At 44.3% G+C, this 17,878-nt stretch overlaps 1 protein-coding gene across 4 annotated transcripts in view; it reads right to left on the bottom strand.

Moving 5' to 3' along the window:
• The window catches only part of SPAST (spastin), a 465,871-nt gene that overhangs the window by 354,531 nt on the left and 93,462 nt on the right, over positions 1-17,878 (bottom strand). For 2 of the 4 annotated variants that reach the window (XM_069235001.1, XM_069235002.1), the window contains exons 4-5: positions 14,272-14,367; positions 11,135-11,319 (exon numbers count right to left, since the gene is read on the bottom strand). In XM_069235001.1, coding sequence (XP_069091102.1) covers positions 11,135-11,319; positions 14,272-14,367 — 281 coding nt within the window. The remainder of the gene's footprint in view (positions 1-11,134; positions 11,320-14,271; positions 14,368-17,878) is intronic. The other 2 variants (XM_069235003.1, XM_069235004.1) reach the window with 1 other exon arrangement.

The raw sequence follows: 17,878 nt of genomic DNA, 5'->3' as shown, positions 1-17,878 counted from the left end.
AAATTAATTCCATGGCAAGCCCCATGGATAAGCACAGTGCTTTAAGTGGAATGAAAAAGTGGTAGGAAGTTACTAAAAGGGGCGTATCCAAAGGTAAATAAGAATTCTTCCTTAGAGGCATTGCCTTTGTATTTAAGAGGCAGACTTCAAAGTGTAAACTAGAATTCTTTCCTGCATACTGGGTGCCACCTAACCAGTGTTCAGGTGCCTCCGAGTTTTTGGTTAAATCACTCTGCCTTAGAGCGCAAAAGTCATAGGCCTAAAAGATGTCAGACTTATTTTCAAGGAAATGAGCACAATGAAAATGTTGTGAATAATTAGAATTTTCAGTTCTGAAAATACTGAACTGTGACTTAAATATTTCGAAGGTATGTGGAAGAGGTAATTGCCTTTGGAGAGTCTCGATCACCTTCATTTCCCCTTTGCACCACTTTCCTTTGCAGTATACCACCCTATATATGCCCTTTTATCCCCTAACAGTTCCAAACTGCTCCCTCTGCATATCCCAGCTGTCATTTCTTTCATCTCCTTTTCCTTTGGCACTTAGCTTCACTTAATTTCACATAAAAGAACAATTTATGTACTGCTGTTAGCGCTCTTTCTGGTGGACAGTCTAACCGCAGATTCCTCACCTTAAGACTGTTCCCCAGAGGCAAGACTGAATCCAGAAACTTTTCATAGCAGCGCTTTTGCGAGCAGCCAGGTTGCGCATTAGCCTCATTCTGTCCCGAAAGTGACAAAGTGGAACCACACACCAGCATCACCCCTGTGCTGCTAGTTTCTTGCATAACTCCGTGCCCTCAGATGCAGAGCCCAAAACAAATGGAGGTACCAGTGGAGACATCTAATTTTGGACCATGTTACATGGTTAGAAGAGATAACTCCACAGAACGAGGAGGTGGAAGGGCGATGAGAAAGCCGCATGTTTAGACAGAGTATCCCCCAGTAAGAATGTTACCGAAGTAACTTGTTCTTCTGATGGATTCTTCTGACTGCAGTCTGCTCCCTTTAGAATAGACACCAAAGCAGTAACCTAGGGTGGAGGGTTTGTGGCATGGCCTCAAACCAAAAAAGTCCTGCAGAGGGAACCATCAAAATACTGTTCCTGATTGACACAGTTGTCAATGAGGTAGTGCCTCTTGAATGTGTACACTTACGTCAATGTCACAGCCTGGCAGGTGTCATGAACAGTCACTTTACATGCCAGACTGGTGGAAGACTTAGTACTTCTGGATGGGCACTCAGCCCTTCTGATGGCTGCCTTTGGCCCAATACGTAGCAGATTTTATTGAAAAAGGACTATCCACCTTGACATAGTACTTTTTTGACACCATAGCAAGTGATTTAAACAAGGGCAGTTGGTCCTGTAAACATAGAAAGGCTAAAAGGGGCAATAGAACAAGTTGTTTACCTTTGGCAACGCATTATCTGGTAAAGATTATCTAGCTGAAGATTCCTTACCTTTGAATTTCTTCAGGCGTCAGACTGGAGCTGGAAACGACTGCTCGACCAAAACCGGTGCGCGCACCATCAGGTGGCTCTGTTCGGCTCCATGTGGCGTCGTTGGCACTGGAAGTGACATCACGGTCACATATGGGCACCATCCAGGAATACGGGCGCCAGTTACTTCAATCACAGCTTTCCACACCAGAAGCACAGAGCCATGACACGAACTGACAAATATGTGTGTCCAAACTAGGGCCCTGAAAGGGATCACCCTAACTTTAGCAAATAAGTCCACAGAGCAGGGAGGCATGGGTGGGTGTAAGGAATCTGTCTAGCTGCAGAGTCTCTACCATATAATGCGTTAGCAATGGTAAGTAACATGGTCATCTCTTAGAGACTTCTAGCTACAGATTCCTTACCTTTGAATAGAAACCCAAGCCATAGTCTCCTAGTGGTGGGCTGCGGACAAATTACTTCAAACTAGAAAGTCCTGCAGGAGCGCATGGGCAAAATACCCCTCCCCCCTCCCTGCAGACTTCACTGCCCTGGCAGCGGTGTCTGGCAAACATGTGCCCATGCTGCTGCCTAACAGATGTCCAGGACAGGGGACTCCACAAGCTAAGGCCATGGTTGCAGCTTTTCCCCTGGTGGAATGGGCTCGTAAGCCCTCAGGAGGCTGCTTCTTAGCCAGGTCGTAGCAGATCTTTATACAAAGAACGACCCAGCGAAATGGTTCTTTTCTGTACTACCCAACTTTTCTTTGCTCTCGCATACTCCACGAAGGGTTGGTCATACACGCGGAACTCTTTCGTGCAGTCAAGGTGGAATGACAATGCTCTTTTTTGGTCCAGTCAGTGGAGTCACTTCTCTTCCTTAGAGGGATGTGGGGAGAGCAAAGAAGGTGAGGAGGGTGACAGTTTGTCCCAAATTAAATGGGATCACCACCTTTAGGAGGAAAGAGGCGTGGATGCGAAGCACTACCTTATCAAGAAATACTGATTTATGGAGGCGTGGATGACAAAGCATGTATTTCATTCACCCTCCAGGCGGATGTCACTGCCACTAAGAAGGCATTCTTGATTGTAAGCAGCCGGAGGGGACAATTGTGCAGTGGCTCAAAAGGAGGACACATGAGGTATGTGAGAACTAGATCAAGATCGCACCAAGGCATGATAAAAGGTTGTCAACTATCACCGCTCAATCGCCACGCATGAAGGCGTAGAATTGATAGGTTTTGGTGGGGAACCCTCCACTGCTGCTGCAAAAGAAGATCCTCCCAATGGGGCAGCCTGATCAGAGAATCCATACTGAACTTCAGCTCGGGACACCAGACTCTCTGTACCCAGTCTGGAGCCACAAGGATAACTTAGGGCCAGTTGCTCTTGATCTCCTTGAGAATTCTGGGCAGGTGTGGTATAGGCGGAAAGGCGTACAAGACGCCGGAGCGTTACATATGACAAAAAACATTGCCGAGCGATTGTCTCCTTGGAAACTTCAATGCGCAATACTGCAGACATTGCACATTATCTTCTGAAGCAAATAGATCTAACCAAGCCCTTCCAATGCTGAAAGAGACCTTGTACCACCTCCTGAGACACCATTCATGATCTGCCAGGCATTGATGACTGATTTTCTCCGCTCTGGAGTTCAGAGAACCTGTCAGGTGTTGAACCTCCAGGGTTATGCCCTGCTGTTCCAGCCATGTCCAGGGGTGCAGGCCTCTTGACAAAGGGTCCACGACCCCACCCTGCTTATTGCAGTACCACATGGCTGTGGTGTTGTCCGTGAACACCTGCACTAACTTCCCCTTGACAGAGGGAAGGAATGTCTTCAATACTAGTTGGATTGCCAAGTGCAAAAACATGTTGATGTGGAGTCTGGAATCCACCGGAGACCAGAGTTCTCGGATATCCACCTCTCCCAGATGGCCACCCCATCCCAGAAGGGACAAATCTGTCACTAAAGTACGGTCTGGTTGGGGAGGGGAGAGGAGTCTGCCTCTGACCCAATAACAGTTCATAATCCACCACTGCAGATCTTCCACAGTTCCCTCCGAGATCCAAACCATGTTAGAGAGATTTCCCTGAGATTGTGCCCTGTGGAACTTCAGGTCCCACTGAAGAGCCTGCATCTGCCTTCTGGCTTGATTACCAGTAGGATGAAGGAGGCCATGAGGCCCAGCAGCCTCAGAGTCAGTCTCACCAAAACCCAGGATAGAGACTGAAACACTGGGATCATAGCTTGAATATCATACTCTCGCTGCTGGGAGGGATAAGCCTGAAACTGTGTCCACAGTAGCTCCTATGAAAGGGCGTCTGAGAGCAAGTCAGGTGTGACTTTGGCATGTTTATAGTGAACCCCAGCAAATGCAGAAGGCTTGCCGTACTCTGGAGGTGAGAGATAACTGCCTGGGGGGAACCCGCCTTCTACAGCCAGTCATTGAGGTAGGGGAAGACTGAAATGCCTGACCTGCGCAGATGAGCTGTGACCACCTCCATCAACTTAGTGAACACCCGAGGGGCACTGGTAAGACAAAATGGCAGCACTGTGAACTGAAAGTGTTTGTAGGCTACCTTGAACCACAGTTAAAGCCTGTGGGCCGGCAGGATGGGAATATGAAAATACGCATCCTGATAGTCCAACACTACCAACCAGTCTTCTAGGTCTAGGGAAGACAAACCCTGAGCCAACATGAGCATCTTCAACTTCTCCATGAGGAAGAGATTTACGGTCCATAGGTCTAGAATAGGGCAAAGACCCTTGTTCTTTTTGGGCAACCACTGCCTACTTCTGATATAGGGACCTTTTCAATGGCTCCTCGGCCAAGAGAGATGTAACTTCCTCTAAGAGTATAGACAAAGGATCCTCTGCCAGCTGTTCGAATGTTGGCGGTATTTGGGGAGGAAAGGTTTGGAAACGCAGAGCATAGCCTTTCCTGATATCTGCAGTGCCTATGCATCCGATGTGATGGACTTCCAGTGGAGGAGATGATGGTGAATTCTCCCTCCAACTGGGTAAGCATGATCCTGCAGAACCAAACTAGGAGGGCTGAGGCTGCAGCTGCTGGGGGCTGGGTGGCAGATGACTGCTGGCTTCCAGACCCTCTACGTCTGAAGGCACCGCGCCCATGCCCTCGCATACCCTCCAATGGTTCCGTAGGACAGTGGATGGCATAGGGCTGCCATGGTGCCACATCCCTTCTGTATCCACAAAAGGGGCAAAAGGCAGACAGTGGACAAGGGCTCAACAAGAGGCACACAGACTTCACCCTAGCCCGAGGGTCCATAAAGAGCTACAGTGCTGAGCCCGCTTTCTGGCCAAACAAGCATGTGCCATCAAAGAGCATCTCCATCAGGTTTGCAAGGACATCCCCTGAAAGCCCACGGACGTGGCTATCGTCAGAGTGTCCTTAAAGCACTCCATTGCCGAGTCTGCTTTCTCACCAAACAAGTCCCATCGAAGAGCATGTCCATCAAATTTGCCAGGACATTCCCCGAAAAACCAAATGTTCTCAGCCAGGCGTGAGGCCACTGTCAGTGCAACTGCTCTGCCTAGCGAGTCAGTCATATCCAAGCCACACTGAATGATGAATTTAGCTGCGTCCTGCCTGTCTTTCACTGGTTTGGAGAGTCTGGCCTATGCCTTGTCCGGGACCTGAGGCAGCACATGCGCAACTGTGTCTCAAATGGTGTGTCAGAAATGGCCCAATTAGCATGAGGTGTTCACCAAACTCAGTGTCAGGCTTGTGGAAGAAAACATCTTCCCAATATGGTCCAGACTCTGAAATTCCCTGTCCGGGGGAGCTAAAGGGAATGTGCCTTGGGAAGTTGAGGTTTGGACTACCAATCTGCCAGGGGTAAGGTGTTGGCTGAGAAAACTAGGGTCACCCAGTGCAGGGAGATAGCGGCAGGCAATCGTCCTATTTACAAGAGGCCCTGTGCTGGGCTTGGACCAAGTTCCCAGCAGGACGTCCATAAGTGCTTCATTAAAGGGCAGAAGGGGTTCAGAAGCACTTCAATGAAGATATTCATCTTGACAGCCTCTGAGGGCAGTTCGAGGTTGAGGACCTCCACTGCCCTATGCACCACCATTGCATAGGAAGCTCCCTCCTCCGAAGCCATAGTGGGGGGAGAGAGCAAGCCAGAATCCGGAGGTGTCCAGTCCACTGGTCTCTTCTAGTTCCTCATACCAGTCCACAGGCCTCACTAACTGGTGTTCTAAAGGGTCCAGTGACCCCTCCCACTCTTCTCCCATGCCTAGCTGTGAAAAATAAGGCTCAGGCAATGATCTGGCACCTGCGGCCAGCGCCGGTGCCGAGATAGACATCTGGCTCCGGATCATCAGGAATCAGAATGGGGCTGGAGCTGCCAATGGACGGCACCGGGAGCATGGGCGTCAAGACCAGTGCCGGGAAAGGTCACCTGGGTACTACCGGCACCGGTCCGGAGTCAGATCTGTGAGACCCCAATGGAGCAAAGGCCGAACCTACCGGCACAAAACTTGAGGCCTACTCCAACCCCTCAGATCCCGTAGGCGCACCAGAGGGGTCAGCCCACTCAAATTCGCAGCACATGTCATCATAAAATTATTTTCTTTGAGCAGGTGTCAATTTGCCTATCAGAAAGGGGTGGGGGGGGGGGGGGGATGCGGAGTCGAACTGGGCAACGGCTCCACAGAACCATGCTGGGAAAGGTGATCTGTCAGCCAACTGATGAGGTGAAGTCAAAGTCTTCTTGGACTTCTTTTTGTGCCTCTTCCCCAAGTGTCCAGAGGACCTTGACTGTGACAAAGAGAACTTGGGGCTCCCTCCTGGGGCTGTCCCAAAACTTCATTCTCGACCGAGACCTCCACGGAGTCATGCGTGCCAGTGTCGCCGACTGCCGGGCTACAAGCAGCTAGAGGGCCTGCCCCCTCAAAGCCTTCGCACCATGACCCAGCAGACCGAGAGCGACTTGGAGTCATGGTGGCATTAGAAGCACCAGAGCCAGATGAAATGAGGGTCTGTACCAGACATGGCGCTGTGAAAGGTGCCACGCGGCTTGATTCCGATCTTTTTAGATTACATCCTCAACACATAAGCAAAAAAAAAAAAAACTTCGAAAAAATGTTGAAAAAAAGGCCTGTCAAAAAGCAGAGGAGAAGTTCTCTTTGTATCTGCGCTAACTGGTGGGGAAAGAAAAGAACAGATGCCTGTGCGCCTGGGTGCCACCTATTTAGGTGACCGTGATGTCACTTCTGGCGCCAACAACGCCACCCGGAGCTGAACTGAGCCACCCGACGTCACGCTCAGGGGTACCGCTCAAGCAAAAGTTTCCAGAACCAGTCTGATGCCTGGGGAAATTCACAGGTAAGGAATCCGCAGCTAGAAGTCTCTAGCAAATAATAATGTTTAATAATTCCAAATGCAAGACCTTGCTGTGCAAACATATAACAAAATATTCAACAGCTTAGCTTGCAAAGGATCTGTTCTGTGGACCCCACACCAAGCCACAAATTTCTCCCAGCACCTGGAGTAAACAGATTTCATAGAATGCTACCCGTCATCCAGAACAACATCCACATCTTCAGTTGGCAAATTGAATGGAATCAAAGGCAGATGGTCAATCTCGACATATAGATGTGGAGATTGCGCAGGCTCGGTGGAGAACCCTGCCGAAGAGCACATAGTCAGTTCCCATCCTTGTGGCCTCTATCTATGCATCAATAATAGGGATCCGGCGCAAAGGCAAAGTTTTTCCCCTTGTTGGCATGAGCTACACTCCAATGCTCATGTTGGAACCTCTCCTGAAGGTAGCACCAGATCTCTATGTGCACCAGCACAATCTGCATTACAGAAGAGGGCGCAGAATCTCCCACAGCGATGCAAAAAAACAGGTGCATGCATTCTTTGCACCCTACGGGGCATTGTTTGCGATACAGCCGTGGAGTTTTGGAACAGGGGAGGCGGTTCCCTGGGTTAAACCTGGAGGGCAATTAGCACACAAGCCACCCTCCCCTTCCTAACCAACTAAAATAACTTAATGGACTGCGATGTCTGTGCGGCTTGTCCTTCACAGATTTGAACCTCAGCAGGATAAAAGCCTTAACCAGGAGATTAAGTTTTGCAAAATCTATTACCGCAGCACTGAGAAGTCACAACACAGACCATCAGCATTGCAAATAAAAAAAATCATCCTAAAATAGTTGCTGTTGAAGTGAAACTAGAAGGGTTTTTTTGTTGTACTAAAACCATGAAAGTACATATTCTAAACGGATTCAAGACTGCTAGCCCTGCGAATCGCTTGCAATCTGAATCTTATGCTCGGAAATAATAAAATGCTTCTGCGAATAGAGTCATAGTGCCACATGAAACCGTCACACGCTTTAAGAAGTTGTTTTTTCTTAACAATACTTTAGCAGCGCGAAAATTTATGGAATCAGCCTGAAATGGCCGATTTAACCAACAAATTAAAACTCACCCAGGTAAATCGCTACGTAGGCATCAGAAATGGATACTGTACCCATTCACTTGTGGTTTACTCTTAAATTCACATTTTTTTAAACGAAACCGGAGCTAAGGAAGTTAGGGTATAGTTAATCGGCTGTACAAATCTCGCAGACAAAAGGATGTAATTGTAAAAGACAAACAAGTTTGTGTTCAACTAACATTTCGACAAAAAATTGATAAAACAAACCTAGTAAGAACTGTTAATTTAAGATTTACATTTTTTTTTTTTTTTGCGGTGCGAACTTGGTCAACCCAGAACCCAAGGTCATGCCCTCCAGACCATCCCTTATAGCGGTGAAACGCGATAAACATGGAGCCAACGTTGGCTCAAGAGACGCGTTTTAAAGGAAATGGAAAACCACGAGGCTATCACATTTTGAATGTACTGCTGATCATAAAGGATTGATTACACGTCCATATTAACTACTTCTGAACGTGTCAGGCCGCACCAACGCATGTTAAATGATACACATCTTAATAGTCTCTTACATTATACCCGACTGAAATGCACATAGAAACGCATGAATAATTTACATAGTCTATATAATTTCATGCCATTTTCCATTTACTCGAGATTGCAATAAAAAAAAAGTCATAAATAGAATTAACGGGACATATTATTCCTCATCTATGCTTATTGCACGCGACTCAGCTACCAATCGGTTCCAACCACAAATATTGCCAGCAGCTGAGCAAAAAGCCCTTTGCCCAAGAAAATCAAGTACCTCACTTTAACATACAATATTCCCTAGTCTAAAGTCCAAAATCCATACAGCCTGCTTGTCAACTGCAAAAGCATGTCGCAATACGTCACTCAGAAACGCTAAGAAAAACTGCAATTCTAAACTTGACAATGCTACTTAATAAAGTGTACCGAGCAATGTATAGCAGACTTTAACAGGCATAGGTGAATGTATTTCTTTCAGATGGAATCTGCGTCTGATGTTGCAAAACCACAGAAAATGACACTTCTTTAACTCTGCTGCCCTCACGTCATTAAGAGCAGACCAAATAGACACTGAAACAATAAGAAGCACTTACGAATGTAAGGGATTAGATTCTTTAGTTTTAATGGGAAATGTATTTTTACACTGTCATACCACAGAAGTAAGACTGTAAACAAGGTGGGCACAAACATGGCGTAGACCCCATTAAGCAATAAGTGGGCGACCATAATATCAAGGGGAGGTGCCATTAACCCACAGGCAGGCCACAAAAGGTCAGAAAACAAATTTGGAGGAGCCATCATTACGTTAGGGTGAGACACAATCACTATACCACGGTCTCAAAACAATGGTACGCACTTTGAATTTGAGGACAGCCATAAAATATAAAGGTCGATCCCCCGTTATGCAAGAGGTGGGCCCCATCTCCCTATGCCACGATGTCCTCACTGGCTGCACTGATGGGGTGCTTCGGGACCATACTCTGTGGAGAGTGAGAGAGGCGGTCAAGAGGGGGGCACAAAATGTGCTGTTCAAATGCATGAATAGTGCAAATGGATATGTTCCACTGTGAGGTGATTGTGCTAACATTAATGATTTGTGGTTGAAATGTTGTTGGAATTTCCATGGGCGACACTGGGTAGTCGTTCCAAACTGCTTATGCATTGTTGGGAGGCATGCCCACTGACTGCCAGATGTATATGAATACAGGGCAATCGGTAATAAAAGGTGCTGCGCAGCATTGCAATAAAAGAAAGAATACGTGTGCTGTGGGATGTTCTTTCTCAATGTGTTCTGATGCAGGAATTAGCCTGTTGTGGTCTGTGGAAAGTGAAATCCAATAACACGTTGCTATAACCCGACCCTCTTCGTCACATCCTATTACCTCTAACTTGGTTTTAGCCAGATTGAACATGCTAATAGCATGTTTCTACTATGTAAAACTAACAGCTGCTCCTTCGAGTTAGGTCTTTCTGTATCAAATACATAACCTACAATGCAAATTCTCTCTCTCCTGCAGCAGGCACTTCACAAGCCTGAAAAGTGATCTTGCTGTGATAAACCTGTGCTCTGCAGGTTAAACTGTCATCACGGGAGGAGGCATTCTCCACTTCACTTGCGCCTGTAACCTTCAGGCCAAACAGCAGCTGGTGCTAGAAGCCAATAATCATGCAAGTCCACAAGGCTTCTGTGAAGCTCTAAAGAGTGATCAAACCAGGAACTGCCCCACAGTACAGCATGCTGCCAACATAGTCATCAGCAGGAAGAAGGAAGACAGGCAGATGTGGGCACTGGCAACAGCTGCGCATTCTCATGGATACCGCGAGGTCTGAGGAGATAACCTGAGAGTCCCACCTCCAACCTGGAGAGTACTGTATGCTGTGTCAGAAATGGCAGAGGTGTGTATTGGGAGCGTCGTACAAATGACGGCCAGCCCTTAAGAAAAGGTGGCCGGGAGTATAGGCACGAGACAAGGGATTAAAAAGAGACTCTGCTTTTCCTGCACCAAGTCAACCTTACTCAGTTACATTCAACTACTGGCTAATGATGCCAGGCTGAAATATACTTGAATGATTGTACATCACCCAATAACTGAAAACTGATGACCAGTGAATTAATACTTTCTCGGCACATTAACAGCCATAAAAGATACACAAAATAAGCAAATAACAATAAAATATCAATTAAACATGCATAAAATACAGAAAACAGTTACGCAAATCAGAAAGCAACAGCCCCCCTTGCTTAGCCCTGGAAACAACCCAAGCATAAAGTCTGCCAATAGTATCGATCCGATAGCCAATGCGAACCCTTTAGCCACTTTTTTTCTTACATCATATAAGCTCTTACGAGGCACCTTAAGCCAAACCTAAAAAACACACGCACCTACTTAAAATGAGAATATCTTATCTATGCAAAAAGTGGGAAGGGCTTTTACACGCTGTCTATGGCGGAAAAGGAAGTGGACTTGTCAAAGATGGAGACGCAAACCAAAGGGAGAAGCGAGGTGAAATCCGCTGCCTAATATATATCACCTAGTTAGACGTAAAAAGCAAATCAGACGATCTGTGAATCCTAAAATGAAAGGAAAACAGGGACACGTTGTGAAAGTGATGGCGGTGGTTAATGTGGTGTAGTGGTTTAATGACAAATTTGCCGATTTTCAGCTCTGTTGCGGTCATATAAATACGTATCTGCAATGGCAGCTAACATCATAGGGTGCAGATGAACATATTTCATGTCATACATTACATACCTTTGGGGCAGTAACGGGTGAAGAAGCCTGTCTAGATGAGCCTGGAGTGGGCAGCACATTACAGCTCTGTGTTCGATGCTGTACTGGCAGGCTAGGGGCAGAGGCTTTTGCAGCAGTTTTTGAACGAGGAAGAGAGCTACTTATTTGAGTTAGAGGTTCTTTCTTCTTTGAAACTGCTCCACATTCTGGAAAAGGAAACACTAGGTTAGTCAGAGTAGATATGATAACTGGGAATTCCAATTCCTGTGAGTCAATTAGATAAAAGGGAAAACTACATTTTACCAATTCATTAGAGTGAGCAGAATATAAAAACTAAGAAATAAAAAAGAAAAGTAAAATCTTGTTCAACATATCAGAGTCAAAGAAGAAAAGTGATCCAAATGTGATGGGTTACATTTCTTATATAATGCTACTATTGTGAACAAAAAACAGATACATGTCTATGCGTTTTCCTAGCCCAGTTTTCAACAATGCCATAATTAATAATCAATGCCTGTGTCCTCAATGCCCAAACGTTGCAAGCTTCGTAGACCCAAAAGCGACCACTCTACCAGTGCCCAATAATCCCAATGTCACTTACACTGAACCCGTGGTGCACCCCTAAGAGAACATACACCACAGTGCTCACAAGTGTCCAATTTCTCACTGTTCAACACGGGATCTACAGCCTGCTCGCATGGCTTGGACACTCCTTTCTGATATTGTCCACACTGTGGACTCTTCCCTAAAAAAACATCCCAACTCTACTGTTTCACAATAACATATTTCTAGTTTAGGCTTTGAAAGGTAAATAAGCGCTACACAGGCAAACTGCTGAGTTAGTAACGGACCAGTGTTTTGAGGTAAGCTACTATTCTCTTAAAGATAAGATGAGGATAGGCAAAAAGAGATGACCCCACACATTTAAATTTGCTGGATTTAGCAAGGTCCAAAAAATGTTTTTTTATGAAGATCTAAATAATCTAATTATTGTCTCAAATCATTCTAAGAAGGTTCATATGATGTATGCTGACGTTTCTTTACAGTTTGTAGACATCCTGGTAATGAAGGAAGAGTATCAGAATGCTCATGGGAAGGCATATTTGCAATATGCTGAGTACCATTAACAGTGAAAGATTTTGAAGAGTTCTCTTTGAGAATACTATGCTTCTAAAAAAATGTACAGCATCTGGCTTTTTTTTCTCCTGGAAATTGAGAGCATCTACAACAGAAAAAATGTATTAAGCATATAGCTTTTTCCCTGGTTGTTTCGGTTATGTTCTACATTCACATATGTTTATTGGGCAGTTTAGTTTTTTCAATAATACAATTGATCCAAGGTGCTGAATCCTCCCTGTACACACCACAAGGGAAAACTATATGGTTTTGTACAACGGCAAAGGTATAATGAATGCTCTGAAAATCCAGGAACTAAGAAGTCCTAAAGCCAACGTCCTAGGTGGCCAGTCCCCCAGCATCAAAGGTCTTGTTCAGTGAAATGCGCCTCAACTTCTGGAAATACCTTGTCAGTAAAGGGGAATGCCACTAATGAGGTCTGTGCCTTAAAAGATCCCAAGGTTATATCAAATTAAGACCCATCAAGGCACGTGGTAAAGAAATGGGCTACACTGCATTGACCAAACGTCTCAACTAAACCCATGTCTTATCTCCTCACGATCTGGGATCCCTTAGGTCAAAGGATAAGCACATCAGCATAAAAAAACTCAGCTTAAGCAGCAGTGTTAGAAAGGAAAAGCAGTGAAAATACTGCCTTCCCAACACAAAAGGTTTGAAAAGGGTTGGATCGCTTGGAGATGCTAAAACTAAACACAAATTGTTTAAAAGTTCATTTGTAAGTAAAAGATTGAAGGACACACTACTGCTATCGGATCATACTCCACAAACTAGAAAAAAAACACCCGGATCCTAACAGCACTGCAATAGACTAGGACTCTGGGGCAGCCTGCTACCTTGAAGTAACGGTGTCAAATCCGTTCCTGATGAGGCTGCTGAACAACCTATCCTCCTTCCTGTGCTTTACTTCGTTTTAAACTGAAGAACTAGCAAGCATAACAAAGCCAACTGTTTTCACTTGTTTACATTAAAACATTTTTCAAGCATCAGTAAGACACAGAGAAGAGGGACCACAATGGCTTCAGAATTGCAAATGTCCCTCTGGTAAGCAATAGCTCCAAGGGGCATTTAGGCAAAGAGGCACTGATGGCACACAGGCTAAGGAAACTCTAGGCATGGGAAAACCAAGGGTGCATGGAGGTTTAGGAAAGGACCCATGGGACGAAAAAGGCTCAGGATATTATGGGCGAGGCATATTGGAGTCACAGGAGGTGCAGAACACACATACGCTAAATGCTGAGAGGAGCACGAAAGCCACCATAACCACCCAGTTGAGTGAGGAGAAAAGAACATCACCTTCACAAAGAGCTCCACATTCAGAGATTAACATTCATCTAACGGGTTTAGGAATAGAATGTATTTAATGTCAAGACTGTAAGGCGTCAATTTTCATTAAAAAATATTGTTTAGTTTACAGTGGTGTGCTCCCTGCTGGGCATGCACTGGAAGAACCAATTATGCAGGTTAATCTGCCAGCTTTCTTCCCCACAGCTCATTTCCGTATTATACCACTGTAAACGTACCCGATATTAGAGCTAAAGCACCTCAGCGCCAAAATGTAAAAGTAGCTTTTTAGCCCAGTTACACTGTGGTAGTTTTTAATTCAATTACAGTCTTTTCATCAAAAGACAGAAAACGCTGTTTAAGACAGGTCATGTTTGAAATAGATTCTGACAGAAGAAGAAATACATTAAGTTTACATAAGAAAGATAACCTTAAATGTTTTGTGAAAACAAGCATTCTATGAAATGTCACGAGACATACAGTGCGATATGTCTTTATGGTTGTGGCATTATTGTGGTGTGCATTTACATACACATATATAACTGAATCTGGGAATCTAAAACTTTATGATGTGGTAAAAATATTCCCGCACCAATTGCCAAACGATCAGATTAATAAATGCCTTGACTTAACATGTACGTTAAGTTTGGCTTAATTAGTATTCGTTTTTGCATAATGGTAATATAATACTGTGGAAGATTTGCCACATATTACGTAGGTGCTGTTGAGGACAAACCCACCTGAATGGAGGAATCCATTGCGGTATGTCAGAGGAGTTCTGTCACTACAGACCTCCGTCTGAGGCCTGTAAACTTGCAAACCTGCTTGTAGTTTCTCTACACAACAGTGGAGTTAGGGAGGGAGGCACGGAGAAATAAGGAGGAAAAACATAAAATATCACAAATGAAACACCAACTGAGTAACAAAAAAAGGGATTTGACATTACATGGGTACAAACCACATGTGAATATGGCATAATAAGCATGTTGGAATACATTCATACACATTTTATGCAGGCTCTTGCATGCCAAAATGAAGGTACAAGACCACGGATTTATCTATACATTTAATGAAGTGCAGTTCATACAGTCTTCGCTCAAACTAAAACGCTTTACTTGCCTTAGTGAATGTTTCTCATGAGTTACCAAGTTCCATCACAGACTCCAATGTTTGCTTGGGCAACCTCGAAGAGTGGTTTTCTTCCAAATATTTTTCTGACGCTCTCAGGAGCCAATAGGTTCAAGAAAGCAACTGCTCTCTCTCTGTGGGGCACCAGGTTAGGAACTGGGACAATTACCTCATTCTAATTGTGTAGCCGTTGTGAGAATAGGAAGTGGCAAAAAGGGACACAAAACAGGATCTTCAGAAATACATGCCTATCAACACCCACCCAAACCATGACCAGACCCGGGAACAGCCCACTAACAGGCACCTCTAGTAACTACGTGCAACCAATAGGTACGAATAGCCTATTCGTCTCTTAGACTGACATTTCAAAACAATCCAGCATTGCTAATGCTCCCGTAGAAAAGGTTTGCTTTTGTCTAATCAAGACTTTCATCAACAAACATTAACCCGTTATTTTCTTTTAATTAAGATTTTTATTGAATACATAGTAAGGAAACATAAGAACCAGATTACCAACATCCTGTCGCACAACGAAACAGTTAAAATCATTTTCCTCTCAGCCACTAACAGTCACTGTGCATCTCCCCTCCCCCACACACGCACATTGCCAGAGGCACATTTGATTCAGAATGATCTTCAAGCTATACGTGGGGACAAGCACTGCCGAGGAAAGTGCAGGGGCTACCTCTATTGTCATCCCTATTTACCCATATTTTCGTCCACCTTTCAGGGCAGCCCGACCGTCATTCGCCAATTTCTCAGCCAGCATGCACCAGTCCATGTCCAGTTTCCATTCTCCCATCGTGGTGCGTGTCCCCGTCTCCAGGGGCGTGCGATATTTCGTTTGGCGGCTGCCATCCAGTTCTGCTCCATGTGGGAGAGGTCTGTTCGTTTCCAAACATTCAAAAGGCACGATTTTGCAGAGGCACTCATGTTACTCCCACAGAGATGATTACTACAGGCGACCAACTCTCCCAAATAGTGCTGTATTTCGGGGCAGCTTCATAGGATATGAAAGAATGTACCTATTTGGCCGCACTACCTGCGACGCTGTAAATCTGTTGGCCTGCCCGTTTTCACCACTGTAGTGCACGCACAGTAGTATCTATGCACTACAACCAGTTTTAAACCACAAAAAAAGACACAAAGCCTGGTTTATTAACAGTTTAGAAAAACATCTTTTAGGACCCATAGGCAGTACAAAACGCCCTCTTAGAGGCCGAGTTTCTTATCACATCTCTGCACAGGACATGCCACTAGACTGCAATGTGATACGCAGCCAACAACATTTTAGTGGACCAATACTGGAACAAATAGATATACACTGATACACAATGTATCGAGATGAACAAAGGCTTGGTAACGAAATTTCATAAAGTGTGGTGCCCAAAGAGCTTTTTGTCATTTAAAAAAAATGTTTTTCCACCTTCTGAAAAGAAGTCTGAACCACAAATATGAATGTTACTGACACATATCTGAGTACTGAAAACGGACAAACGTATCATGATAAAGAATGTTCTCACAAGCCTGCCTCATAAAAATAGCACGTATTTCCAATGAAATAAGCCGGAGTGGAAAAAAAAAGTTTGTTTGGCTAGATTTAACATACGTGAAACAAACCAACAGAATCTCATCTCATGTAATACTGGACTAAAAGGCCTATATAATTTTCACGTTTTTTTTCTGCTATGGCGCCCAAGGATTCAGAAATTCTTAAAATTAGTAAGAGAACACCAAAGTAAAATCTGCAGCATATAAAGGGAATCCTATATGAAAAATGAAAATACTATTAGGCCTGGTCAGATTGTTATTAACTACAGTGCTTCAGACATTTTGAAATGTCATGTCCAGCCTGTCAAACCTTAACCGCAGCTCTGATAATAGTGGAATTTACCCTAGTTTACCCCCATGTTCACACCCGTGCCTGTAAAGGCAACATTTGTACTTTAAAGTAGCCAACGCAATATGATCAGCAAAGGAGAGAGGATGAGCCACAAAGCTTCCAAGACCTCTGCCCATGAATACCCCCTTCTAGCGCAGCACCAGATGCTAAAAGCCACATGAGGGCTTGGAGGTACATTTTATTTTTGATGTCTGGGTCGGCCTATAGTAAAGACTGGAAATATTGAGGCACGAACTCAACAAAAACAGATCTGCCATTTTGCGTTTTACCTGAAAGCATAACCCCCTGAAAAAGAATGGAGTCACATTGTTGCAAAACCTGGAAGGTCATGCCTTGGAATTTTAGTCATAGTTGCTTGAAGTCCATCACCAAATTTCAAATTTTGCACCTTTAAATGTTTCGCTTACCCCAACCCCAGCAGGGATTTTGTTTTACCCAGTCACACTGCATTAAAATTCCTTTCTCCAAAAAGGTGCTCTGCCTGTGGTCTCAGTGCTGAAGAAAAACGCACAGCAGGCCAAGGCCATATGACAAAAAAGCTTTACATTTTGCTTTACAAATAAGTATTATAATTTATTATAATTAGTATATATTTTTTTTTACTTATTATAATTTTTGATAAATGCATCAGCACTCTCATTTGTGCTGCATTATTAAGTAGCTAACCTGGTTTGGATCTTTTGAATTATTTTATTGTCTGCATTATTATATATGTGTGCTGGAAATGTATTTTGGATAAATACCTAGATGTTTAAGCCAAGTTATTAAGTGTGAGCCTAAGATTCCCCACTGAAACTAGTGTACCTCGTAGTGGTCAGATTGTCTGGGACTTGTACAAGCTCATTATAATGACTGTGGTCACCCCCATATCATAGTAATCAGATATACTACACTCAACTTGCAGCTATTAAACATGACACACTCTAACCTCATCAAACACCATCATCGTTCCTCATACTGCTGAGATACCATCATGTTCAGTCTACTATACAGTCTCTGCTTTCCCAATGCAAACAATCAAAAGGTAAAAAGAATCAGAGGCTTAAGAAAGTGTGAAGAAATGTTATCACAGACACTTCTTTGATCAACTGAACCCCATACCTCATGTTTGATGGTCTTTATCAATAACTTACTTCATCAATCATATTTTATCAACAAAGCTGGGTTGGACCAAAAGTGGCTATTACTACACTACCAGTGCATGCTGTAAGGGAAATTGCATGCCCCATATACGATCACAAAATTAGCTATGTTACTAGGAGAGTGTTTTACAGATTAATTCACCCTGAATAAAGCCCCAGAACATTTTCCAGGCC

The sequence above is a fragment of the Pleurodeles waltl genome, chromosome 5 (assembly GCF_031143425.1).
Source record: "Pleurodeles waltl isolate 20211129_DDA chromosome 5, aPleWal1.hap1.20221129, whole genome shotgun sequence".
NCBI classification, from domain to species: domain Eukaryota; kingdom Metazoa; phylum Chordata; class Amphibia; order Caudata; family Salamandridae; genus Pleurodeles; species Pleurodeles waltl.
The sequence above is the reverse complement of the archived record's forward strand: the minus strand, read 5'-3'. Positions and strand labels throughout refer to the sequence as shown.